General features: G+C 37.7%; 1 protein-coding gene across 5 annotated transcripts in view; it reads right to left on the bottom strand.

The window, feature by feature from the left end:
- The window catches only part of LOC129922008 (uncharacterized), an 85,689-nt gene extending 61,298 nt beyond the window's left edge, over nucleotides 1–24,391 (bottom strand). For 2 of the 5 annotated variants that reach the window (XR_008773945.1, XM_056005839.1), the window contains exons 1-2: nucleotides 24,175–24,391; nucleotides 21,607–22,064 (exon numbers count right to left, since the gene is read on the bottom strand). Coding sequence is in view for 4 of the 5 variants with exons in the window: in XM_056005839.1 (XP_055861814.1) it covers nucleotides 21,607–21,685 (79 nt within the window). In the remaining variant the exon portion in view is untranslated. The remainder of the gene's footprint in view (nucleotides 1–21,606; nucleotides 22,065–24,174) is intronic. The other 3 variants (XM_056005840.1, XM_056005841.1, XM_056005842.1) reach the window with 3 other exon arrangements.
- Nucleotides 24,392–27,081: the final 2,690 nt, after the last annotated feature.

Here is a 27,081-nt window from a genome sequence, read left to right as displayed (position 1 = left end):
TCTCCCCTTACACTCCCTCAAGTTAGACTTGTTATGGCCTCCCTTTGATCGGGACACTTGTTTAGCTACAAGCATCTCAGTTATCCTTTAGTCCATAGGGGAAGACAACTCTTTTTTTTTTTTTTTCTGTATTGAAGAAATAAATTAAAAAGAGAAAGAAGAAAAAAACGAAAGGAGAGAAAGAGAAGGAAAAGGTAACACAAACATTTCTACCGAAACGTCACAAGAAAAATAAAATCACCCTTTCTCTGTAATCTTTTTTTTTTAAACAAATTGTTTCGTTAAGGGTGTTTCATTAATTGTGGATTACTGAACATTAGTTGAAGGAACAATTAATGGCGGTTAGGTGCTGAGAGGCATGCGGACCTTATAGAGTGACACTCTTCAAGGAGTGACATCATAGAAAAAAATAATGTTAGTTGGTTTAATAACAGCCATGTGCAAATTATCCGCATCCTTCATTGTGGAATTTTATTTTTGGAAGGGGTGATTGAAGGTATAGGTGGTCCACACCGCCTTACACCAACACGAGCAACGCCTCTTCCCCACAAGCTGCTAGTTATATTGACTCTACAAATTACAATGACTAAATATTGTTGTGATTCTTTACGTGGGCAATTAAATGTGTATATGCATATATTGGTTGCATATGCAAGTCATGGCCTGCTAACTTATGAATGATTGAAGTACGGGCAGGCTGTTGGAAACAACAAAACGTATTCATTTGCTGCCCCTTCTCTTTAATGGCCTCGTTACACATCTTTTTATAGGTTCAATAGAACGAGCAAAATATAAAAATACATTTAAAAAATCATCAACGCTGATATAAGGGGAAAAACTCCGCATTTATCTTGCAAAAGTAGAATTTATTTCCTTATTTTATCGATTTCAAACACAATTATTAAGTACCATGGGAGAAATAATGTGTACAATTATCTAAGGGAACAAACCCCACATATTTAGCCATGTCAGAGGAATTAATTTCCCTTGTTGGTGTCAACCAAATAATTATTTACAAGCAATTAATTGACTAATTGGTAAATTTAAAATTTATTATTTTTTTGATAGGTATAATAAATAATTGTGTAAAACATAATCCCAGAATGAGTGTGGGAGAGAGAACGTGTTCAATATGTTGACCAGACAGAGTGACATTAGCTTTGTAAAAAAAAAAAAGAGATTCAGGAAATTATTTCCAAGTCTCATCTTCAATTATTGAAAAGTATTTGGAAATCAGGAAATACAAGAAAATTATTTCTCAGAGAAATTTGTCGAGACAAACTGAGAACACATTTATGACATTCCCAGCATCCCATATTTTTGCATCAGTTTCAGTACGAAAACTATTGACTTTCGAAATATTGTGAAATATACAATGACTTCATACTATCAATTCCATAAATATGTATAGAGACTAGACTGTCAGTGCCAGATTTTAGTTAGGTAGAGTAATTTATACAGAAATATACAATGACTTCATACTATCAATTCCATAAATATGTATAGAGACTGTCAGTGCCAGATGTTAGTTAGGTTGAGTATTTAGGCAGGATTAAAAAAAAATCAGACTCCTAACATTTTCATGCATCAAAATAAATGCACTTAATATAGTTTAAAACATATCATTTTTTTATGAAAAAAATAGAGCACCTGTAAATTAAAAGTCGTTCAGTTATTTTCATATATTTAATATGCATTTTGTGTTTTTAAAAATTTATATTTTTTAAATGTGGAAGCAACCTTTAAGGTTGTGACCCTGTGCGGCTGCACGGTCCTGCACTGTGGTAAATCAGGCGTTGGAATAACATTTGTTGCAGGATGATGTCTTTGGCTCTCTAGTAATCTCAACGAAATAATAAACACACACACACACACTCGTTCACATACATTCACACCCGCATGCGCGCTCACATACACACAAAGCATCTTTGTAACCGTTGCTTTAGTTTAAGCACGTAATCGATAATTGAATTTGTCGCACACGTTTCCGATTACTCATTGTTTCCTTTTGCAATGTGCACTGGGTAAACCCGCTACTGACGTCACCGACTTCCAAACAAGACAACAGAGTCTCACAATTTCAATTACACAATAGCATTTAGTTTTTTAAATTATCTTAGAATTCCATCAGGACAAAAGATTCAGATGTCTGGGGAAAAGTAAAGAAATAAAGTGAGGAGGGGACGACTCGGGGTAGGGGCGGAATGACCGGCTTATTTGTCATAAAAGATTGCCCCACGTGACATCAACATTTCAGGAACTTGTCTCCACGTAAGTTAATAACATTCTTGCCTTGGACGTATCGCGGAGGTTGGGAACAAGACTCTAGAAAAATGCGGGAAAGAAACACAACAGAAAAACAAAATATTTACAGATATTGCACAGACGACGCGGCAGTGGCGCTGCAATCAGCGGAAACACGGTTTTATCGGAATCAATATATTATGTGAGGATTGTGGGTAGGATTAAGACAAGTTTGGTCCTTGCACGATTCAAATCCACGTCACGTGTCTTAGCTGACTTTTTTTTCCCCCCTCGTGATTGTTTCAGGTACAAATCTCTTCAGATCGCGTGGGTATTGGTATTATATCCGTACAGTAACGGAGTTTTAAGCTTTGGGTCGGGGGGGGGGGGAGCGAAATGCCGTTTTTTTTATTACTTTAACGTATTTATATCGTCCAAATAGTTTGTAGGGTTTTCAAAAGATCGTTTTTAATAATCTGCTTTTGATAAAGTCCGAGAGAAAATGTTTGTGAAGAAATATGTATGTCAACATGTTTTATAAGTTTCGGATGTTCCTTCAGATTCTGAAAATAATTACATCCTAGCCCAGACCAGGTCTGACTCAACTCGCCTAATTCAACGTTTTAACTTCATACGTTGTTATTGTACAATTGAACTGCGGTTTGGGTAGGCCCATACATCTCCCATTCCCTTGGGACAATGACTAATCTACAAACAAGCGTTTTGACGAAGGATACAGAAGTGGGCTCAATGGATCACTGGGGATACTGCTAGAGGTTTAGCCAGGGATACGGTTGAACTAGAACCTTTAAGACCAGGTCTCAGAAAGAATGCCAATGACAGCAACTCTGGACTTGGTGCATACATTGAAAGAGATAAACACGACCTTTTGGCGATAACAAGTTGTACCCATGGGGTGAGGGGGAAGGCACAAAGTGTGTCTGTGTGTGTGTGGGAGCGAGAGGGTGTGTGAGAGAAACGATACAAGCAAAGAAATAAAACAGATAAAACAAAACAGGGTAGAGAAATACATAAAATCAAAAAATACTTTTTAAAAAATATCTTATCTGAGGGTAAGAACCACAAAATCTCTGCTATGTATCTCAATACTGCAAGATTTAACTCCCTTTTCTATATAAGACTAAATTAATTAATTGAAACTAATTGATTAACTAATTGTTATTTTTTTTATAAATTGATTCCTGTATTGTAATTGACTATGAATAATTGTGCATAATTTCAGCTTGATTCAAGAATGGACGAAGTAACGCGTACTGGACTTTCAATGAAACAGACGGAGTGAGTTAATTGTACACACACACACACACAAAGAATTAATTGTTAGTGTAAAAGAAAAAGAGAGAGAGACTATTTCGAATTAAGAAAACAAACTGTTGTTGTGTAGATGTATGTAGTAGATCATCATCTTAGTTCTTAACTGTGTATGTCTTTTAAATCAAAACAAAATAAGTTCTTCTACAAACAAATGAACACATTTCTAGACACAACTAGTGCACAAAATATACGCTAATAGTCTGAGATTCGCCATTCACCTCCGACACTGACAACAATCTTAAGTGATAAAGACTTATTATTAAGCAAGATGTTTGAGTCATATACTATTTGTATTCTTATTAACATACGACGCGAACTAAAACGAGACTCCTCCCCCTCCCCCATCTCTATAATTCGTGCTCCAGATAGTTATGTTTTACGCTCATACCCCTCAGACCTGGAAGGATTTATTGGAGAGGCCCTAACGTGACCCGGCCGTAAATCCTTGCTACTTTCAAGGGGCCATTACTCGCGTCTCATCACCGATCGTAAATTGCTCCCCCATTCTTTTTTCTTTTTTCATTTTCCCCAAAGAAAGACGTACCACGCAAACACTCCTCTTCCGACGAGAGTCATTAAACATTTTTTCATTCAGGTTTATGGCGAGCTTTACAAATAACCACGGAGATGATTTAAACATGTTCGCAACCAACAGCCCCCCAACTCTACATGCTACAGTATTACCTAAATGAGACACACAATCCACTCCGCCCCCGTTTTTTTTTTCTTTTGTAAGTATGCCACGCTCATGTCAAAAGACCCTATGAGTTTCCTAATGAACAATAATATCATGGTATTTTGTCCCACTGAAAGTCTACTATAGTTCATCTATCGACTGGATTGTTTCTATACTTGTAAAACACTATTTGAGTCTATATTGTCAGAGCGGGCCTACTCATTTAGATTGAATGATATGACTTTGTGTAAAAGTGTACGATCATGCTGAATCAAATGTAGTTTGTTATTTCATCCATCAGTTAAAAATGGTACGTGGTTGGAAGTCTTATTTCCCCCTCCCTCCCCCCCCCCCATTTCTTCTGTGTTGAAGTCTTTACCTTAATGCTAAAAAATGTATCTGATAGACAGACAGACAGACAGATAAACAGGCAGGCAGATATCTAGGTAACTAGATAGCTACAGATAGCTAGCTAGATAGCGGATCGATCGATCGATCGATAGATAGATAGATCATAAGCTTACTCTTTGTATCCTGATACACGACCGCTGTTTGACCTTCATTGTAGCCGCTAATTTCACTACAGTTGCTACACAACGTAAAAACATGGACTTTCAACCAGATTCTAACGTACAAGATCCAATTAGATCAAGGCCTACGTGTAGCCAACTCAACGAATGTCAACGTGACCCCCAAATACTATATAGATAAATAAATCAATTAGCTTTCTAAGGCTGTCGGTCAGTCTGTCCGCCAGTCCTGTCTGTCTGTCTGGATAGATAGATAGATAGATAGATAGATAGATAGATAGATAGATAGATAGATAGATAGATAGATAGATAGATAGATAGATAGATAGATAGATAGAAACTTATTATAGAATGGAAAGGAAGCCAAAGATTGTATGGTCAAGATTTTGACCACAAAATAAATTTAAAGTGTATATAATTGGAAATATTTTCAACCAAGTTTAGATTGCTCTATAAACGAAAGTAACACCGAGTTCACTATCACTGCAGGAATGTCATAGCCAAAGACGAGTTTCAAAGAGCGGGCAGTATTCGTGAAAAGTGGGGGGAGGTGAAAACAAAGTGAGATTTTGGGATGTGGAGAGCGCATGCGCAGTTGTGCATCGCTAAACGTGGGAAATCTAAATACATGTATAAATGCATTAATTAAGTGGTCTCCATTAACCAGGTGGCAGCATAGCCATGCATCGTGACTTGAGAGAACATAACTTATCAAGAATGAAGAGCTCACCCCCCCCCCCCCCCCACACACACACACACGAAAAAAAAAACCCAGAGATGTTGTTGACAATTTGAAAATGTACCGCAACAGCCGCCTCTCCTCCCCCAGACCAAAAAATAAAAAGGCATGAAAGGTTTTATCACTGGAAGAAATTTTAAAAACGTACAAAGACGTCTTGTGTGAACAGTAAATGGCGTGATTAAATAATCGTAAGTAGGCCAAGAGAATGCAATTATATTATAGTTTGATTCACTGATATTTTTTTTTTTTTTACAATACCTCTATTCAGCTTGCAAATTCATTGGCTAAATCTGGGTGGAACCTGGATAGAATCTCGAAAAGTGCTCTAAAGATTCTATAAATTTGACCGTTGATGTATATCTTTGGGAAAAGAACTACTAGCTATTTGTCACACCGTGAAAACTCTAGTTTGGCGGTTAGGATTAGTTTTTCTAGGAATAAAAAAAATTTCTCGAGATGTCTAGACAATCTTTATCTTGAACAGTCTACGTCTTCGGGCAATTTCCGCAAGCAGATCCTGTTCATTAAGGGTTTAATAAATTAATAATAATGGCTGCGCAGCCCCAGCTGAAAGCATAACCAGTGTCCTCAGTGTCCTCAGGTGGCCGAATTAGACTTTCTTTTCGCCGTCTGCGTCTGTCCTCGGAAGCGGATTTTCTTTTGGTCTCAAATGTGTATCCCGCGGCCTGTGAGTGACCTCCAGCTGTCTCGTTCAGAGGCCGCATGCAACCAGGTGCTCTTTTCTATGTCAGTCAAGGCAAGTTGACGCCTAAGCTGGTATTTGAAGCGTTTCTATTGCGTGCCTCTGTTACGTCGACCATCTTTTAGCTCACCAAAAAAGACTGCCTTTGGCATACGTTTGTCTCCCATACAGGATACGTGCATGCCCAGCGTAACTGTCGGACCATAAGAAGTCCGTCTATACTGTCCATACCAGCGTTTGCAAGGACATCGCTGTTTGTAGTGCGGTCTTGCCACCGTATGTCCATGATGGAGCGCAAGCATCTTTGGTGAAAGCGCTCAAGTAGTCTTAGTTGGTTTCTGTATAGTGTCCATGTCTCAGATTCATATAGGAGGGTTGAGAGAACCACCGTCTGGTGGACATTGATTTTTCTAGGCAGGCGGAGTGATTTATTCCGCCAAACTTTCCTGAAGGCGTCCAAAAGCGCTACTGGCCCTGGTCAGACGGTTATCATCTTCCCTTGGAAGTGAGGCGTCAGTTGATACTATACTACCTAGATATGTGAAGTGGTCTACCACGTGAAGGGGCTGTCCGTTGACGGTGATCTTTGGGGCTGAGTAGGTTTTATTAGTACTAAGGGTAATAGACATTCCATAACATTTTGGACACCGTCTTCTAAGTCTGTCTCTGTAGACCTATCATTAGAAGTGTAGTTACTCTGACTCTGTTTAGATATTTATACATTCGTTTAACCATGATTTTTTTCGTGGGGAGGGGGAATCAGGGCCGGGTAAATGTTCCATTTTTGTTTAACTCATTCTCTCCTAATTGACGATGCCAACGTTGATTTGATCCCCATTAAACTAAATTGATTTTTGGTTTTATAAACTTTAATTTGTGTTTTGTTGAAAGGGAATGCTTTCTCCTACAATTTGATTCCAAGTAAAACATTTTCTGATAAAAAACACAAAAAAAGTTATTGAAGTTTAATCATAACACGATAGTGAAACACAAATGAGCAAATCGAATAATGCTATCGAAACTAGGAAAATAATTACGGAGAGAAAGAGTTAAATCTCTCATTCATTAGTTATTATGAACAAAATATCTTACGAAACAGTCATCAGCTTCATAAACGAGGAATAGTCTTTTTTTTTTTTAAGTAATTTTTTTTATTTTACTGATTATTTTGAACAATGTGGTACGTGCTTTACAAGTTCAAAACTACCACGCATACATCGTAGTCAAAGTCTCCTATAGAAGCCAGGGGATGGCAGCTAGCAGGGTTCGGGTTAGGGGTCATCATGAGGATTGTCTCCATACAACGCAACCAGGCAACCCATTGAATTTGTTTATTGGTCCATTTTATCTGAACTCTTACTTTCACTGTTGATACATCCACGGCGTAGCTTATACTTGATATTCTATTCTCCGACATGCCAAGTACCATAATCCCTCACCCTACACTAGTTAATAATGGAATAGTCTGCCCTTGATGTGAAGCAGTTCTCCATATTAAGGAATCTAAATGTCAATGGAAAATGGCTACGAACTTAGGACAGGAGTGCTGCATCGATGAGATCAGAGACTTAAAACAGCGGTTCTCAACTTTTTTTTTCTCTAAAGCGAGATTATATTTAAGTAGATTTCACAAGTGTTAAAACACTTTAACTGTTGTTTTTTTTTTCCTCTATTCGCGTTGCACGGATAAGCGGTGATAGGCAAGTTTCAAAGGGTTCGGGAATTAGGGAAAAGAAGTTTGCGATGTATCGAAAGCCCATATACAAATGCATACTTTGGCATGGTGATACACCATACCCCACCCCTCCGTAGCAAGCTTTTCGCCGTGGTATCCCCAAAAGTACCCGTGCCTGGGGTTGTGAATTACTGGCCTGAAGTTCGCTGGCGAAATGTTGCTAGAGCAATATGACTGTCCCGCCATCAGCCATGGGTGAGAATCGGTTTAAAAAAAAAGGATTCCGATGGCTGCTCATGACCGGGGAGTGGGGGTTAAAGGTCAGTTATGATGACGTGTCAGAGAGCGATTAACTCACTAACGACAGGACAGGACTTAATGAAAGTTTGCTGAGTACAACGATGAGATAAGAGGAAAGTAAGGTTGTGATGCCAAGGCCGTCTATTTTAGGAAAGGTCAAGATACAACATTTAGATCTGCGTCTGCAGGCCTATTAGTTGCATGGCATCAAGTCAAGACACAACATTTAGATCTGCGTCTGCAGGCCTATTAGTTGCATGGCATCAAGTCAAGACACAACATTTAGATCTGCGTCTGCTGGCCTATTAGTTGCATGGCATCAAGTCAAGACACAACATTTAGATCTGCGTTTGCTGGCCTATTAGTTGCATGGCATCAAGTCGACACAACATTTAGATCTGCGTCTGCAGGCCTATTAGTTGCATGGCATCAAGTCGACACAACATTTAGATCTGCGTCTGCAGGCCTATTAGTTGCATGGCATCAAGTCAAGACACAACATTTAGATCTGCGTTTGCTGGCCTATTAGTTGCATGGCATCAAGTCGACACAACATTTAGATCTGCGTCTGCAGGCCTATTAGTTGCATGGCATCAAGTCGACACAACATTTAGATCTGCGTCTGCAGGCCTATTAGTTGCATGGCATCAAGTCAAGACACAACATTTAGATCTGCGTCTGCTGGCCTATTAGTTGCATGGCATCAAGTCGACACAACATTTAGATCTGCGTCTGCAGGCCTATTAGTTGCATGGCATCAAGTCAAGACACAACATTTAGATCTGCGTTTGCTGGCCTATTAGTTGCATGGCATCAAGTCAAGACACAACATTTAGATCTGCGTCTGCTGGCCTATTAGTTGCATGGCATCAAGTCAAGACACAACATTTAGATCTGCGTCTGTTGGCCTATTAGTTGCATGGCATCAAGTCGACACAACATTTAGATCTGCGTCTGCAGGCCTATTAGTTGCATGGCATTAAGTCAAGACACAACATTTAGATCTGCGTCTGCTGGCCAATTAGTTGCATGGCATTAAGTCGACACAACATTTAGATCTGCGTCTGCAGGCCTATTAGTTGCATGGCATTAAGTCAAGACACAACATTTAGATCTGCGTCTGCTGGCCAATTAGTTGCATGGCATCAATTTGAAAAATAATGCACGTTTTAATTCTCACTACTCCTCCAGAGGTGCCAACGAGTATAGAAAGAACAGGATTAGGAAAAGTATCCACCAACACCTCACACATACAGTACACACCTAACATACATACACTACACATAACTAACAACACACAATACTCACACAATACACATAATTACCGCTTAGAAACACGCACCAGGGACATGTAACACACACTCAAACACTAATCACACAGTCTACAAATTCTCACTCACACAAACACCACAGTCACACACTCAATGCACATACAACACACACAAACACCAACATCGCCTCATATATTTATAAGAAAATAAACTAGACCACTCTTAAGTTATTGCTGTAACGAGTCGAATCTGCTTAATGAAGCATTGGGGTCATAAACTCTGAGAAAAAAAGATTTTCATTCAATTTAGTTAATTGTTTGTGAATTGTGTGTCTTTGTGCAATATGTGCCTCTGGTGTGTGTCTGATTCATACGTTGCAAGAAATGTGTTTGTACTTTATTCAAGTAGAGACGTCAATCACGTGTCTAGATAATCTATTTAGTCATGCTTTTGTTGGAACACATAAATCCAATTTCATGTGAGTCCTAGCCTCACCTCGCCTCACCTATCCCTTAGTTTGTTGAACAATTGAGGCACCACACATGATCTATCGACCGCGTTTCTCCATCTGTGTGTCCTATATTTTTTCCTACATTCAAAAGATAGTCGTCGGTACGAGAATCTCATGTTATAAAGTGATGGGCTGTGGGTGCCCTTGAAACTTTTATTTATAACGAAGCCGTAAATGTTTTCTTTTTCATTGGATTCATTGATTGACTTTATATGTGATGAGGACCGTGACACACGTGTCCGAAACTTATATGCCCCTAGGCCTTAGGCATAAGCAAACTAGGCAGCAACATATGGCCAGCGATTGGTGGAGGCCTCGCAAAAGACTCAAAAGAAATTTTTTAGGGAAAAAATATCAAAACATGGATCAAATCTCATGCATAGCAGCACCCTATGGCTCTATGTCTACTAGCCTAGCTCTAAGTCTCTGCTATGATTCAAAGTTTATCCCCGAATGTATAGATCTACTTGTTAGACGACATACGTTAGAAGACCATTGTTTCTTCCTTTCGGTGAAATTTAACTTGTTTGTTTATTTAGATCTAGATACAGGATAGTTTTTTATCCATTGCGTATTTTTAGGTCTTCTCCTTGGGCCTCCAAATACCAAGGGTCGGTCCTGCCAGCAGGATGCAGTACATGAAATAAGAGTCGATACTGGCACGGTTTAATTTCTTGCTTAATTGCGGGAACTTAAAACACAAAGCTCTATAAATAAATTATTTTGTTTTAAATTTCTTTCTCCCTTTTCTTGTTTCTTACCTTGTTTTAAATTCAACTTTTACATTTCGCACTGGTCTATATATATTGTTTTCTTGTTTTTGCTTCAATTATGTTTTCCCTTGTTACAACTTCACAAACAAAATCCAGTGCAATCCTAAGGAAGTCCTACGAAGGCGATGAAAAATATCGATTTTTCCCCCACCCAGGTAGATTATATGTTAACCAGACTTTGGCGATTACTGGCATGCGCATTGAGATGGACAGGAAACACCGGATATGATATGCCGACTTCTGCTTGTCAACGGAGTATGTTTAGCCGGAGATATTTACTCCCGTGATGGGAGATTACAAGTTGATTAAAAGGGACATTTTTGATGGGAGAAGAAAAAAATAGGGCTTCACTTATCAAATATAGAAATTAGTTTGACAAATGGTGTGTCTGAATAAATTGTTTTGTAACGAAAGAGAAAAATAAGAGATGAAAAAAAGAGACCGGACGAGAGAGAGAAATTGAGAGAGAGAGAAATTGAGAGAGAGAGAGAGAAATTGAGAGAGAGATGACAAAATAATACAAAAAAGTTAAATAAAAGTAGGAGTTAGATACCTTACAGATTTATGGATAAATAGAAACAGAAATATTATTAATAACGGCTCTCGAAATGACAGTGGTTGTTGTAATTTGAGGCATAGGATAGGATAAAGGTGTTAAAAGAATCTCTGTACCCTGTGGTATCTTGCCATCAGTCGGTCTAACAATCCATTCGTATAACTTGCGCCCTAAATACTTACACGTCTCTGCTTCTTCTATCAACGGAAATAGTGTTACTTGTTCATAATTTGTAGTTTTCTTAACTCCTGATACATGCTGAAAATATTGAAACTTCCCTTTTTGCCTGCAAAAGTGAACCACTTCGGGGGCCTATTTTGAGTTAGTATTTCCACATAAATTTTGTAATCTTGTTAGACTTGTAAATATGGCGGCTAAACGAATTTCTACTGTGCAAACAGCATGAGTCGCAACAGTCATTCCCAGATCTTTGGGGGTTAAAGGAATTTACAGGTTATAGAATACAAACTAAAAAAATGGAATAATCGTTGGAAAAATTCTGCCATTATGTATACTGCTGTCTAATCTGGTGACTAGTTCCCCTCTAACGTGGCGACGTAGCTAAGATTAAAGTTTTTGTTTCTTATTTCTATGACGAGGTAAAGAAAGTTTGTCAGTTGAAGAAGTCAGTGTTGTCAAAAGTTAATTCACTCGAAGGGTTCTCTTGGCATCTCGTCATGTAAAAAAAAAAGCATGACAGGTGAATTATATCGCTGCTCATATCCCAACAGCTGCCTCATTTTCTGACAGCATTGATAGCTTAGTCAATTAGGTCCACTGGCAGAGACTCACGGGGTAAAGAAAGGGAAGACACACGTGTCTTGAGTAAGTTATGCGTATACAACGTCGGCGACCTGTCCTGGCGATGAAACTCAAATGTTCAAAGCACCGTCACTTTCAACTCAGCTTGCTTCATCACGCCATGGACCTCCGTCCTCCGGAACATCAAAGCAGCGTTTAGTCTGAACGTTCATTCAACTAGTCTAACTTCGACTTGCCGGAAGCTAAAGAGTTGAATGTGTTCAGGCCTCTATAGAAGAGGCATTGCCCCACTGGCGTGTAGTTTTGCGTTTATCTATTTTTCTTTTGACGGGTTAGTGCTAGTAAATAAAAGAACTGAATTTTGAATTCAATCACCCTTTAAAATATACAAATTCGTTCACACAAACAAACGCAGTAAACACACACACACATACTCAAGCCATAATATAAATAAATTAACGTAGAACTAAAAATAACTGACAGACAAAATGTAAAAAAACAAAAAACAAAAGAAAAAAACAAATAACCAACAGGAAGATAACTCCGCCAATCATCGTCTGGAACTGGAACTATTTTTTGCCTCCTGAAATCTAAGAATTTGCACCTCATAAAACATCTTCTTATCTCGAGTATCATCATGTACTGCAATGAATTTAAGCTGAAGGTAAAAATAGACAGCAGAGATTAAAAAATGAGACAGAGAAAGAAACGAATACAAAAATATTCCCAAGAAATCTTTTTTTTTTTTACTTTCTCCGGAAATGACCTTAGTACCGTCCCTCCCCCACCTCTGTCTCACAATGTCCTTTTACTTTTCCTCTCTCTTCAAGCTCTCTCATCCTCTTTCTTTTTCTCACTTGCTACTTTTAGTTCAGTCTTTCTCTCTCCCTCCCTCCCTTGTAACTCAATTAAAAAAAAATATTGAGCTTGAATAAGACAAACTTAATTTTTCAACAAATACATGAGATCCACCTTTTTGATCAGTATATATATATACGAGCCGATCCCGTTTTTTTTTTTTTTCTGAGCCTCGCTCTCTGTCGCCGCGAAAGTAACGTGGGGTAACTCTTAGAAATAAAAGTTATCTTTCTATGACTTTTTCGTCATGGTGTCCCGCATGGTTGGGCCATGAAGAGAATTATACACAGAGATATAAACAGCTTTCATCGTCAATTTAGATGTCATTAGAAATACAATCAAATAAGATGTTCACAGTTTAAACTAAATACAACTCACTTAAAAAAAATAACACAATAAACACGCGTCTTTCTGTGTCTCAGTTTTCAAATATCACATATGCAAACGTATATCAGCCGTTCACCTCTTTGTATTCTTCTTCTTCTTAAACTGTCAGATAGAGTTGAGCCTTCGGCTCTTGGAACTCTAGGTCAGCATCTATCCAACACACTCTCCATAACACCACCGTATATACTTTTGGTCCTTGAATTCTAGTATCCCTTATATCTACCGTCCTCTCTTTAAAAAAAATTGCCAAATACATTTTCTGACCATTCTTAGGCTTACTGAATTTTAAAATTATATTATAATAGATCTAGCCTTTATACAATTTCCTTATCACTCTTGACTTAGTCAGCTACACACACAAACACACACACACACACACATTAGTTCATGCAGCTATTTTTAGAAAACGGGGGAAAAAAATTCAGTGCCTAAAAAAAAAGGCGGAACTTTAATGTATGTTATTCAACCATTGGTATGTCTGTTTGATACAAATGTATTGTCATCACATAAAGTTTTAGAAAAATTACCCGCAGCCGTTTCGATCATGCAAGGTACTTGGATATAGGTTACATGCTAAGAAATATTAGGTTCAAATATTTTGTAGTTTTTCGTACACCACCCGAGGGAGAATCAGGGATGAGTCAGTCAGTCAGTGAATTAAGACTTTGGCTTATATAAATATACAGATCTAGCTTGTGTACAGTACAAATCTATAGACTAAATATGCTGTAGTAGTTAGAGTCCCAAGTTGCTAATTGTTGCCAACTGTAGTTAAAGGCCACAGCAGGAAATATTTGCTTTGCAGTCTGGCCCTACCTTTTCACAGTTTTTCCCCCTTACCACTAAACTTTGTGTGTGTGTGTATGTAAGTATGAGCCCGTCTGCAAAAGTAATTAAAATGCTATTCCTCATTGGCTGCACAGTTCAACTCTGACCTCGCTCTTCATTAGCGTAATAGTTTCGGACAGGTGTGGGCCATAATGTTTGGAATAAATGGGCCGACAGGCGTCATGGTGAGTACGTAAAGCTGTCAAAGGCATATGCCTGAAAGATGTGGGGGCCAGCTGAAAATACCGAAACAAAAGACCAGAGCGCTAGTCACTTTGATAAATGATTGTCGCTCTCATTGATCTAATCAATCCAGTCTAACGATTGTGTACACAGGATTGTATATAGAAATATAATAAGGCTTGTCTTCGAGACTAAGGATGCAGAGTGGTTAAGGGATAGATGTTAGATAATATTCTTCAAACGACGGTATTCGTAGTCATGTTTTTATTTAGTCATAACAGACTTTCCAAAACGTTGTTTAAGTCTACAATGTGAACACAATGGCTGCAGGTGCTTTGGACCGTGTATCTGGCATCTTGTTGCAAGCCTTTGAAGTCTTTGAGCCGCATGTTAATAAATAACTGCATGCGAGTGACTCATAGATTTTATTATGTCATGATTGATTTTGTTGCGCTTGGTGAAAAGATCAATGGATGCTGCAGGCAGATCGATACTTTTATTGACGGTACATGCAGTTCAATTTTTTTCAAGGACTTTATACCTCAACCTAGTAATTTAGGACTATATATATATATATATATAAGATTCGCAAGCATATAAGAATTGCCATGACCAAAGGGCGCCTTTGCCTTTCCAAATTGTTTTGAGTTTTACAAGTGCAATTATGGCCAGTAGTTCAGGTTTAGTTCCTTCGTCTGAAAAGATAGCTCCGAGGTATTCATACCACATTTACCTATCCCAATTACATCGTCCATGTGTGAATTATAGATTATAAAAATCTCTTTCCATTACATCTGAAGGAACTGCGTCTTATAGATATTATTATCTTTCCTCATTACATCTTTCAGGACTTTGTTTTATGGAACTTCTCCCATTACAGCTTACAGAAATACGTCTTCTAAAATATATTTTTCCATTACATCTTCTATGAGTACGTCTTATACAGTTTCTTTTCCCATTACATCTTACAAGTGTACGTCTTATAGAACTTCCTTATTACATCTTACATGGCCACATCATTGTGCAAACGAGAAAACGAAGAGCAGTACGAGACTTAGTACAATGACTAAATGACTAATTAAGAGTGGCAACTGGTGCGCATTAGTCACTGACGTGACCCAACAATTATAAACTCTAAGTACAAACATGTCAGGAAATGGGGCGATGGGGGTGGAACTAAGTCGAGACGTGGGCCAAATCTCCCCCCTTCTTCCCCCCGCCCCTATATCAAGGCTTTTTAGCATTAGCTCTCTGTCATTACACAATGCTTGATTGTCCTGTTATATAGTTCAGTGCTGGGTGTACTCGAAGTTATAACTAAAATGTGTTTGCTCGGCAGGATCGATTACACCCTTTTAGTCGGGAAGCCGTTCCCACACCGTCCCTCACATCTCAAGAACTTCGCACGTGCTATCACTTGGTAATCGATTCCATACAAATGATCGCAGTTCAATGCCAAGCAATAACAGTCAGAACCCGAGAATGCAAAGAACCAATAAAGTCATTCTTATTTCTATTATTCATAAGCTGCGGAAAATTTATCATATGCGGTCAGGCTATCGGAATGTTTGACTTAAACACCAGTGGCGCAGCAAGGTACCCGTGGGCGTGAGTTCAAGAATATGATAGCAGACGTAGGTAGAGTGTAAACGGAAGATTCCAGCGCCCGTACCCTCAACGTCGCGCCTCCTTGGAAACGTCTAGTAGTGGAACTAGACAGGCCAATTGACGGGTTTCGAACCAGGCCTCTGTGATGTACTCCTGGGCGAGCTTTTGTGTTTTTTTTTTTTTTTTATTTCGCTCGTGGTCAGGATGGAACAACCGTCATAGTAATAGGCAAGCTAGATTGGCAGTGACATAACAGAAATATGAAGAAATTCCCCGTGGTTAGCGCTGCCCTCGGACGCTTGTCGCGAGCAGGCTGGATCCGAGATGCGGTGCGCCACGTTGGCCTATACGGTACGACCCAACCCAGTAATGGTCGCTACCATAGTAGAACCTTCAGACAAGGGTGATAAGCTCCCTTACAAACCTGGTCGTTGGATAAAATCCTTTCTAACGACTAATCGGGATAATGGAGTGTAACAAATACCAAATAGAATCCAATCCAGATTATACCTTGTACATTTATTACTGCCTTTACACTCAATCCAATAAAGACTTTAAAAAAGTAATAGAGAAAAAATTCATGTAAGATACGACAGGGTCGTGATATGCTTTAGGAAATCATTATTCAGAAAGCTACATGAATTGTATTTGTTTACAAAAGTTATTATATATAATAACACTAATATATCTACCAACACTTCCTTGTTCCGTACACCGGATGCACCAAAAAGCTTGCCGCCATGTTATGAAAGTCTCCAAGAGGTTGGACATTGAATGTATAGAACAATGGAGGAGGATATTTTTTTTCCAAGAAAGTTTGAAAAAATGTTTAATTAGCGTTTTTTAACTGTTCTTAACTTGATTATATTTTTTAAAAGGCTTGCTACACCCCGGTTGTGGCCTCCCCCCCCCCCACACACACACACATTGTAACACTGGCACTGTTAGTAAATGAAAAATGCAGAAAAACAAGATCGAAAAATCTAACGAATACGATAGTAAGGTTTGTCCATAGACCTAAATATATAGGATTTTTGAAACATTATCTCAATGGAAACTAACAGGAAATGGCTTTGTTTTATATATTTGCGTGAATATATAGTTCTGTGATTAATAGCCCATTCTAAAAAAAATCCGAGAAATAGTTATCATTATTTCTAAACTTTGAAACCTAAAGATCATTACTTTTCTACGACAGAAAAGATTGATTGGGGCGACTTCCCTTACAGCTTGAAAAAGAGTTACGTACATAAAAATCTATACATATAGGTCTGTGAATCGATCAATCGCGAATAGGAATTTGTTTCTGATTTCCAGTCTAGATATAATACTATGTCTATGGGTTTGTCATTCTGATTAGGAGAATACTACATTAGATTTTAGACATTTAAACACGTATTTTTTTTAGCTAAGTTATCGTGTATCGAGAGATGTAAGGATTTTATTGATGCCACAATATTTACAACCATTAATGTAAATTGGGTCAACAGGTCACGTGTTAACGCAGGCTTTTTGAGAAAATAAAACAAAGGACCAAATTTTTGTCACTAGTAAATTAGAAATACTTCAAGGATAAGATTGAGCACACGAGATAAATGTACGTTTTGTAGCTGTGTCTTCGTGACTATAGGTAGCAGGTTTAAGCAATCTTTGAAGAATTCTTGTTAACTATATCAAGAGTTGGATTGCTAAATTTTTTATTTTTACTTTCTTTTCATTATTTTTGCCCCCCCCCCCCCCCCCCCAAAAAAAAATGTCAGTAAAATAAAACAGAAACAAGAACGAAATTTAAATATTAAAAAAAAAAAAAAATCATATATCCGGTGTAATTGTATCCATTAGTTTGGATGACTCATAGAATTGGTAATAGATGTAGACTAACAATAATGAATCTGTGTGGTTAGAAATATTTGTATCGATAATATTGTTTCTGTTTAGCACAATTTCATGCTTTTAGCTTTCTCAATGCTCTATCATCCTAACACTTGGCTGGACCAGCTGCAAGGGAGGGGGGGGGGGGAAAGGAGTGGGTATTTGGGTCAAGGTTATTGTTTTAAATGTATTTTATACAAAAATAATTTTACGACTAGAATTCGAACTCGTGGGCTCAAGCTTCCTTAACCACTAACCACTGAGCCAGCGAAGTTCTTATGAAAATAGAAAGTTTTATAGCTATCTATTGTTAGTTTTAAACTTTTAAGCGATGATGTAATTCTTTACACAAAGTATGAAAGGGACTCATACCGTCACATCTGTAAAGTACAATTTCTTTCCCTTATTCGATACCAAATTTAAAAATAAAAATGATTACTAATAGTTAATTAACTAATCAACTAAATGTTTTCTTTATTGATTCTTAGTTTGTAAAATGTCTGTAAAATGTTTTACATCTTTCGGATGTTCCTTCAGAGTTGAAGACAGTTTACTTCCTAGTCCAAACCTCCCGCAGGACGACGGGGGATGGGAGCTGGCAGGGTTTGAACCCGCGACCATCGAAAAGTCCGAACGACAGTCCAGCGCGCAAACCGCACGACCAGATACAAGAAGTCATTTTACGAAATTTCAACTTGATCTGAGTTTGGGTGTGGTAGAAAAAAAAAACGTGCACAAACTTTTTACCCGCTTTGTATGATGGGCTGATGACAAAAGAATCTCCATATCAGTGGACCCCTAAGTCGCTAGGCTTTGAGCAATCGCCACTGCTCGCCATTCTCTTCTTCACCAAAGTTTACTGCGGTCATGGTCTAGTGCGTTAGCATACGTTTAATTGTTAGCTCTGGTCACATGTCTGTACCAACGTCCCAGCTTACAACCTTGTACTGTCAGTCACCGGGTCTTCAATCAATCAAGACTCACGAGCAAGTCTCGAACGTTGACTTGTTGCCGTCTCGTTAGTCATAACCTTCCCCCCCCCAACCTACCAGGCCCCGACCCCCATACTTACTCACGCGCACATCAATGCACACATCGATTCCTTTCTATGACGTCATCGCCCTGTTTCCACGTGCGGGTGCCAGGCACACCTCCTGGCCCTTGCAGTGAGAGGCGCATTTCCTTCACGCGTGTGAGTGAGTGCGATTTGTACTCACCAAGGCAGACGTTCTTCTGTATAATTAACAAAAGCAACAACTAACAACAAAAAGTAAACACAGAGTAGTCTTTTTAATCTCCCACCACAGCAAACAGTTTTAACTTAAACGCTAATCAGAAGTATATTTCTCCTTCTTTTTCCACCCTAATCCACCCCTCCAACTCAGCGTGTCTCTTTTCGTGTATGTTCCTCTTGCCTTCCTTCAGAACAACTTTCATAACCCCCCCCCCTTTTTCCCCTCTCACAACTTCCCCTCCCCTCAATTTTTTTAAACAGATGTGGCTCATTTCCAGACATGTCTTCCTGTTCGTCTCTTGACACACGGAGTAAAAACATGAGGACTTAAAAGTCGATGGTTCTAGTTGCACTTCTATAGACCCGAGCTTCGTAAAGCCTTGCAGGTATGGCAGGTCATAGATAGACCAATATCTGAAAAGTTTGTAACTTAAGTAGGCCTATAACGAGTGTTGTTGTTGCTTTTTTGTTTCGTTTATTTGAGAACATCCAATCTTTTTGTTGAACTTAGAAGAACACACAAAACAAATAATTGAATGGTCCCACGAAAGTGAACAACGAACAGACTGTATGTATTAAACTTTATGTTTAATCGTTAGGAATAAAGACATTTGTAATCCTCAGTATTTATTTAGAGTTTTAGACAATAGCACACGAAACAGGTCAAGGCAAAAGTACGTATTATAGGAGGAAAATGAAGTTAACATTTCACCAATCCAAGAGCTCGTCACGCCTTGCAAGCGAAACTTCAGCTGTTACTTCCACCACATCTCCCCCTTCCTTTGCCAATTTCCCGATTTAAGAAAAAAAGAAAAGAAATTCCACTAAATAGATCGCAATATGAAAAGGACAAGACATTGTTGAAACATTTATAGAAGTAGGATTACCTCTAAAGTAATAAAGTCTATATTTCTTCACATAGAAATAGGATTACCTCTAAAGTAATAAAGTTGTCTATATTTCATCACATAGAAATAGGATTACCTCTAAAGTAATAAAGTTGTCTATATTTCATCACATAGAAGTAGGATTACCTCTAAAGTAATAAAGTCTATATTTCTTCACATAGAAATAGGATTACCTCTAAAGTAATAAAGTTGTCTATATTTCATCACATAGAAATAGGATTACCTCTAAAGTAATAAAGTTGTCTATATTTCATCACATAGAAGTAGGATTACCTCTAAAGTAATAAAGTCTATATTTCTTCACATAGAAATAGGATTACCTCTAAAGTAATAAAGTTGTCTATATTTCTTCACATAGAAATAGGATTACCTCTAAAGTAATAAAGTTGTCTATATTTCATCACATAGAAATAGGATTACCTCTAAAGTAATAAAGTTGTCTATATTTCATCACATAGAAGTAGGATTACATCTAAAGTAATAAAGTTGCCTATATTTCATCACATAGAAATAGGATTACCTCTAAAGTAATAAAGTTGTCTATATTTCATCACATAGAAATAGGATTACCTCTAAAGTAATAAAGTTGTCTATATTTCATCACATAGAAATAGGATTACCTCTAAAGTAATAAAGTTGTCTATATTTCATCACATAGAAATAGGATTACCTCTAAAGTAATTAAGTTGTCTATATTTCATCACATAGAAGTAGGATTACCTCTAAAGTAATAAAGTTGTCTATATTTCATCACATAGAAATAGGATTACCTCTAAAGTAATTAAGTTGTCTATATTTCATCACATAGAAATAAGGAACAAAAAAAGTTTTCAAATTACTTTGTTACGTCTATAACATTTCTTAAAACCTAAGTCTTTGACATGTCGTCTTTTGGACCAGACATAAGTAAGTGGTTCAATGGTACATTCATTAGATATAGATAGATAGATAGATAGATAGATAGATAGATAGATAGATAGATAGATAGATAGATAGATAGATAGATAGATAGATAGACAGACAGATAGATAGATAGATAGATAGATAGATAGATAGATAGATAGATAGATAGATAGATAGATAGATAGATAGATAGACAGATAGATAGATAGATAGATAGATAGATAGATAGATAGATAGATAGATAGATAGATAGATAGATAGTAGATAGACAGATAGACAGATAGATAGACAGATAGATAGATAGACAGACAGATAGATAGATAGATAGATAGATAGATAGATAGATAGATAGATAGATAGATAGATAGATAGATAGATAGATAGATAGATAGATAGATAGACAGACAGATAGATAGATAGATAGATAGATAGATAGATAGATAGATAGATAGATAGATAGATAGATAGATAGATAGTAGATAGACAGATAGACAGATAGATAGACAGATAGATAGATAGACAGACAGATAGATAGATAGATAGATAGATAGATAGATTGATAGATAGATAGATAGATAGATAGATAGATAGATAGATAGATAGATAGATAGATAGATAGATAGATAGATAGATAGATGTCAGTGATAAAATGAATTAAATGAATTAAAAAACACATAGGCAAATACAAATGAGGCCGAGGAAGGAGCCGGGGCGGGGGTAACAGTTGTACATATTTAGGTCACTCACCTGCGTACTCCGTGACGAGGCTCACTGTCAACAGCGCTGCCAGACAGCACAGGTAAATACTAAATCCACAGGCTGCCATGACTTCCGAATTCTCCAGACACTATATCAAAACAGCAGACGGGTCGAAACGTTGAGTCCAAGTTTGTATCCCCACTCAAAGAAAACCGACAAACAAACAACAAACCAGTTGCACCTCCAAACATCGTAAAGCAGGCATCACTAAAAGTCAATCGAGTGATGATTTCAAAATAAACAATTAACTTACCACATGTAAGCTTAAGCCGCTAGAATATAAAATCTTAGCTTTTTATAAAGAATATTGATCCGTCAAGTTGGTTTGAGCTCCAATGTTGTCCATGTATCGCCAAATATTTGCTTTAGTTTCGTCCAACCTGATTGAATTCTAGTCTAGAGTTAGGTCTACTAATCAAACTGGGTGTTGTTTAAATCTGGTTTGACTGAAGACGTCCCCATTTAAAACCATGCTTATTACAAAGCTTACATCAGCTCACTGTCTGTCCATCTGTCTGTCTGGCCAAAAGTTTGTCCACGTTACTTCTCCCACACCCAATCTCGGATTAAGTGGAAATAGTGCACAATTATTTCTTTTAACTGACAACACAAGCATCAATCAAACAAAAATTAACTAAGTAGTTAATTAACTATTGGTAGTAAATTACTTTGTTTGGTATATAAAACAAGGGAAAGAATTAGCACTTGACTGAAGTGGTGGCATAGGCTTAATTAGTCTTCTTTATATTAGGCTACAATCTAATGGTTAGTGAACACAAGCATGAAATAGAAATAATAGATGACTATACAATCTTCCATGTTCATAGACCCTTCGCTAGCTAGCTCACAGGTTCGAATCCAGGTCATTCCCTTTTTGTTTTTATTTATTTTTATAATTTTTTTTTGTTAGTCTATATCTATTACAAATTTAATTACATGATGATCCAAACTAATTGATATAAGTACGCTTAAAACCTAGAGTTGCGATGACATGGAGGCCAGTAGGCCCCTACGAGAAAAGTGCAAACAGGAACGTCCTCGAATAACTTGGCGCCACAATTTTGATGGACGACCTCAGTGCAGTGGACACGAGTTGGGAAGAGGCTTCATATATTACCAGTGACAGATCTAAGCCTGCAGCCCAATGCGCCAAACGGCGCGGGAGGATCTAATTCTAGGTAAGTCTAAATTATTTTCAAAATAATAATAATGTTACGTCATGGAGCATTCGTCGGTTGGATGAGACATCTCCATTTTGGTTGGTCTACACGCATTGAGTTTTAGTTGACACTTGGCAGACCTCAAGAAACTGGCGTCATTCTGTACAAATCTTGACTTGACCTACCGAATCTACTTGTGGCCGAGTGACAGAGAGGTGGCCCCCCATCCCACATATATCAGGATCGTTTTCTTCCATCAGATTAGTTTTTAGAATGAAGATACGGTCATTGAACATCAAGGATCTTAGGACGTGCTGACCTCCCCTCAAAATGGGCCAACTTGCTACTCGTTGCATCCTTCTACCTCTGACCTAAACAATGCTACGTGACAAATATTTAGACACTCTCAAATGAAATAATTGGTTTGGCTCAATGAAAATTTGTAAGGACGATTAAAGGAAGAATATTAGTTTCTTGTTTTAGATGGCATTTTCGATCATTCTGCCGTTTTGGCAATGCCGGCCGTAGGTCGATTTGACCGATTTCTCCAAATTGGGTCCCACAATGTACATAAAGCATATCACTATCAGTCATGGCTCTTGTTACGGGCTTTAAAAGACGTAGGACTTAAAGGGTTAGCATACATAGTGTACCGTACGTTTGAGATAAATTAATTAACCAACTGGCGCCTTTTGCGTTTGCATTGCTTCCTGTGTATGTTGTATGATAAATGCTGATATAGCCTAATGAGCTAATTAATAGTAATAGTTGTTAACGTGTTATTGTCAAACAAACAAAAATAGCAAGCATCCATTAAATTGGGTTCCGCAATTCGTAAGGCCGGCCTATTTTCCCCAACCTAAAATCTTAAATTCTCTCTCTCTCTCTCTCTCTCTTACTCTGTTTTATTTTACTTGACTCACTTCAGTGTTAATATTAACACAAACTAGTGTCATGTTGAATAAACATGTCACTGAGAAAGCTAAAAGCTAAACAAAAACAATCGGTAAAAATAGCGCTAGGCGCAGATTTATTATGTCTCTGTCAGTTCCCTGTAAAATCACCTAATTGATCCAAACTAATTGATACAATTACCTGACTGATCTAAACTAATTGACACAATTACATAACTGATCCAAACTAATAGATACAATTACACTTAATGTAAGCTTTGGTTTTTTATTTATTTATTTCTTTGAAATGTTATTCTTGTTTCTTTTGAGACTTAAAATGAACGCACAGAGTGTAAACGTTGTAATCATTTCCAGACCTTCAATATACTTTCATGACATGACTTAGTTCTAGGACTAAATCGCAACCCAGAATTAGTAAGACTAATTGTTTAAAGCCTACGTTCTCTAATGCACTGTATGAATAAGTCACTAGCGTTACTCACATCAATAATTATAAAACAGATCTAAAAAATGAAAGAAAGCGAACGTGAAGTTCTGAACAGAAAAATAAATACATCCGCCAAGAAAACGAATTCCTTTATTTTGTGCTTCGCTTTATTTAGTGTCGTAGGAACATTCCGTGATAGTAAAATCCCAATAGAGGAAAATTGTGAATGAGAGAGGAAAAGAATGAGAGAGGAAGAGAATAGTGGGAGAGTGAGTGAAAGTTTTTAAAACGGGGGTGGGGAAACGCACAAAGCGCGGCTATCCACACGAGCAGACGGCGTCGAAGCGTTTCTTGTTATCTGTCCACTGATCTAAATATAGTAACACTCGTGGGAGCGACGAGAGTTTAGGGGGCGGGGACGGCTTTGAGAGTTTAAGGTGTGAAGTTTCTTTAAAAAAAAAACAAAAATAGACCATAAATACTAGACCTAGAGATCTACTTAACCAGACCAATAGTTTAGGACTGATCAGGTCAGCTCGTCAAAGACCAGTGATAAATGATTAGTTGCATAGTTATATGTATTCTCGCTTTAAAGTTTGTTCTGTTCTCAATGAGCCATGAGGCTACATTATGTTAACAGCGCTTTATAAATTACATAATTATTATTATTAATTCAAAACACCTCCAGTCCGTCGATTCAGTAGCAAGATTTTCTTGTTATCTACCACTACATCTAAAGTAGTTCCACTAAATGTATCATGTTTTTTTTTTAAAAAAAGAACTTTCTAGCCTGACTTGTGGAGCGGATAGATTTGTTCTGTATTACATTGATCTAGAATTCTAGACTTACAACTTTGACTAAGTACGCACTGACATAACTATCAGAGCCTCCTGGTAAGATGTACAAGGTCCTGGTCAAATAAAGGCTACTTGTTTATGCAATCACTTTTTGTCTGTACTGAGGGACCATATCAGGTGCCGGGTCTTGAGTGCTTACCCTTGCTCACTACCACCTATGAGGGCCGGCATAGACCACCTTGGCAGCCGCCTATAGGGCCTCCGATTGGTGGGGGCCTCGCACAGATCTCATTTATATATTTTTAAAGAAGAAAAAAGCGAAACTTGTTTTCAATGTTATTGTTAGAGTAAACGAGGTTTTTAATAAATTGCAGTTTTTTTTTTTTTGGTGTTTATTTTTTATTTACTATTACATTGAGGCCACCAAATTAACTTCGCCTAGGGCCTCCATTTATCTAAGGCCGACCCTCCACCTCTAGTCTGAAAATATACACCAGAAAGAGTCTTGGGGTGGCAAGTGAGGCAGTATCTATATGATACCAATTACCATTATTGTTCATTATCTCTCACTGACCCTGGCTGAAAGAGTTTCAAAACAGAGCGCCTTCTTGCATCGTCTCCAGTTTATCGATCTCCTAACTGTTAGCGCGCTTCTTTCACAACCCTAAGTATTTGAACACTCACTGGTATTTTACACTCTAGACTCTTAAGCACCGAATGTAAGTCAATGAAGAGACTAAAACGCTCATTTGTTCTGAGCCCACCTTCTTCTTTGATTCTCTTTATTCATATGTTCTGGATTGCCTTAACGTATTAGTCCATTAGGCCTACATAGCGTCAACAAATGCATCTGATCCAGGGTCACTGCAAAACATTTCAGCGCCCCCCCCCTCCCCCCATGATTCACTAACCTCTTAAAAGAATCGATTTAAAACAAGCAGAATATTTAAAAAAAAAAAAAAGCTCGCAACAAACCGCAAAATCACTGCATTATCTCAATACTGCAGGAATAAGCTCTTTTTTTATATAAAACAACGTTAAATAGCTACCACTAATTGATTTACTAATTAGTTGATTTTTTTTTATGGATTCATGTATTGTCAACGACTATGAATAATTATGCGAAATTTCAAATTGAACCGAGAATGGGAAGTGATATAAAACGTGTACAAAACGTAATAAGGGAAATAATGCCACATATACAGCTACATCGCTCAATAAGAAGCATTTATTTCCCTTTTCGATACCAAACAAAATAATTAATGAAGAGTGGTTAAAGATTAAAGTGTTTTTTCCCCTTTGATTGATTCATGTTTTTTTTTAGGTACAGCAAACAACTGTGTAAAGTTTCAACTAGATTTGAGAATGGGTGTGGGAAAAAGTACGTATCCTGCGAATGGCACTAGACGGGCAGAGTGAGTTGATATTAGTTTTGTAATAATCAACCTTTTAAAAAGACGTACACGTAGGGGCATATGCTGCCTTTTTAACCATCGTCAAGAGTAACTCTTTTTTTTTTTCTGAAAATCTTCTCCACGATCTTCTGTTTTGCTCCCTTCCAATGACGAAAGGCCTAATAAAAAAAAAACAAAACCTTTGACCTTTGCTCTGCAGCACTCGCTGATTGGAAGACATTCTACGAAAACAGTCGACAAGGGAAATAATGACATTCGTGTCATAACAAAGAATTCGGAAACATTCGTCACAAACGAACGACAAAGAATGAACAGCAACTAAAACAAAAGCAATACCAAATGGTCAAGGGAGAAAACTTCTTTCTTACGGCGCTATTTGTTATTAGAATTATTTCTATCAACTCAAGCAGCTCGGTGAAGGAGGGCGCTTTACAGGCTTGAATGTAAATCACTAGAATTCAAGCAACAGGTTTAGAAAAAAAAAAACTAAAGCAAAATGCAGTCCACAAATTCATTGTATTACCATTTTGTTTCTTTACACTTATGATAGGTCATTAGCAAAGTGATGATTTGGAAAGCTTGTGTACCATTACCATCTCTTCACCAGGGACGGACTAAGTGTCAAAATCGGCCAGGGCATTTCTATACAAACTGGCCCATACATTGTATATCATACGATGGGCTTCCAATTACAGGCCTACCTGTCATCAAAATTATTATGTTAAGTTTGATAATGTATCGATATGCAT

This window comes from Biomphalaria glabrata, chromosome 12 (genome assembly GCF_947242115.1).
Source record: "Biomphalaria glabrata chromosome 12, xgBioGlab47.1, whole genome shotgun sequence".
NCBI classification, from domain to species: Eukaryota; Metazoa; Mollusca; class Gastropoda; family Planorbidae; genus Biomphalaria; species Biomphalaria glabrata.
This window is presented reverse-complemented; position numbering and strand designations above follow the sequence as displayed.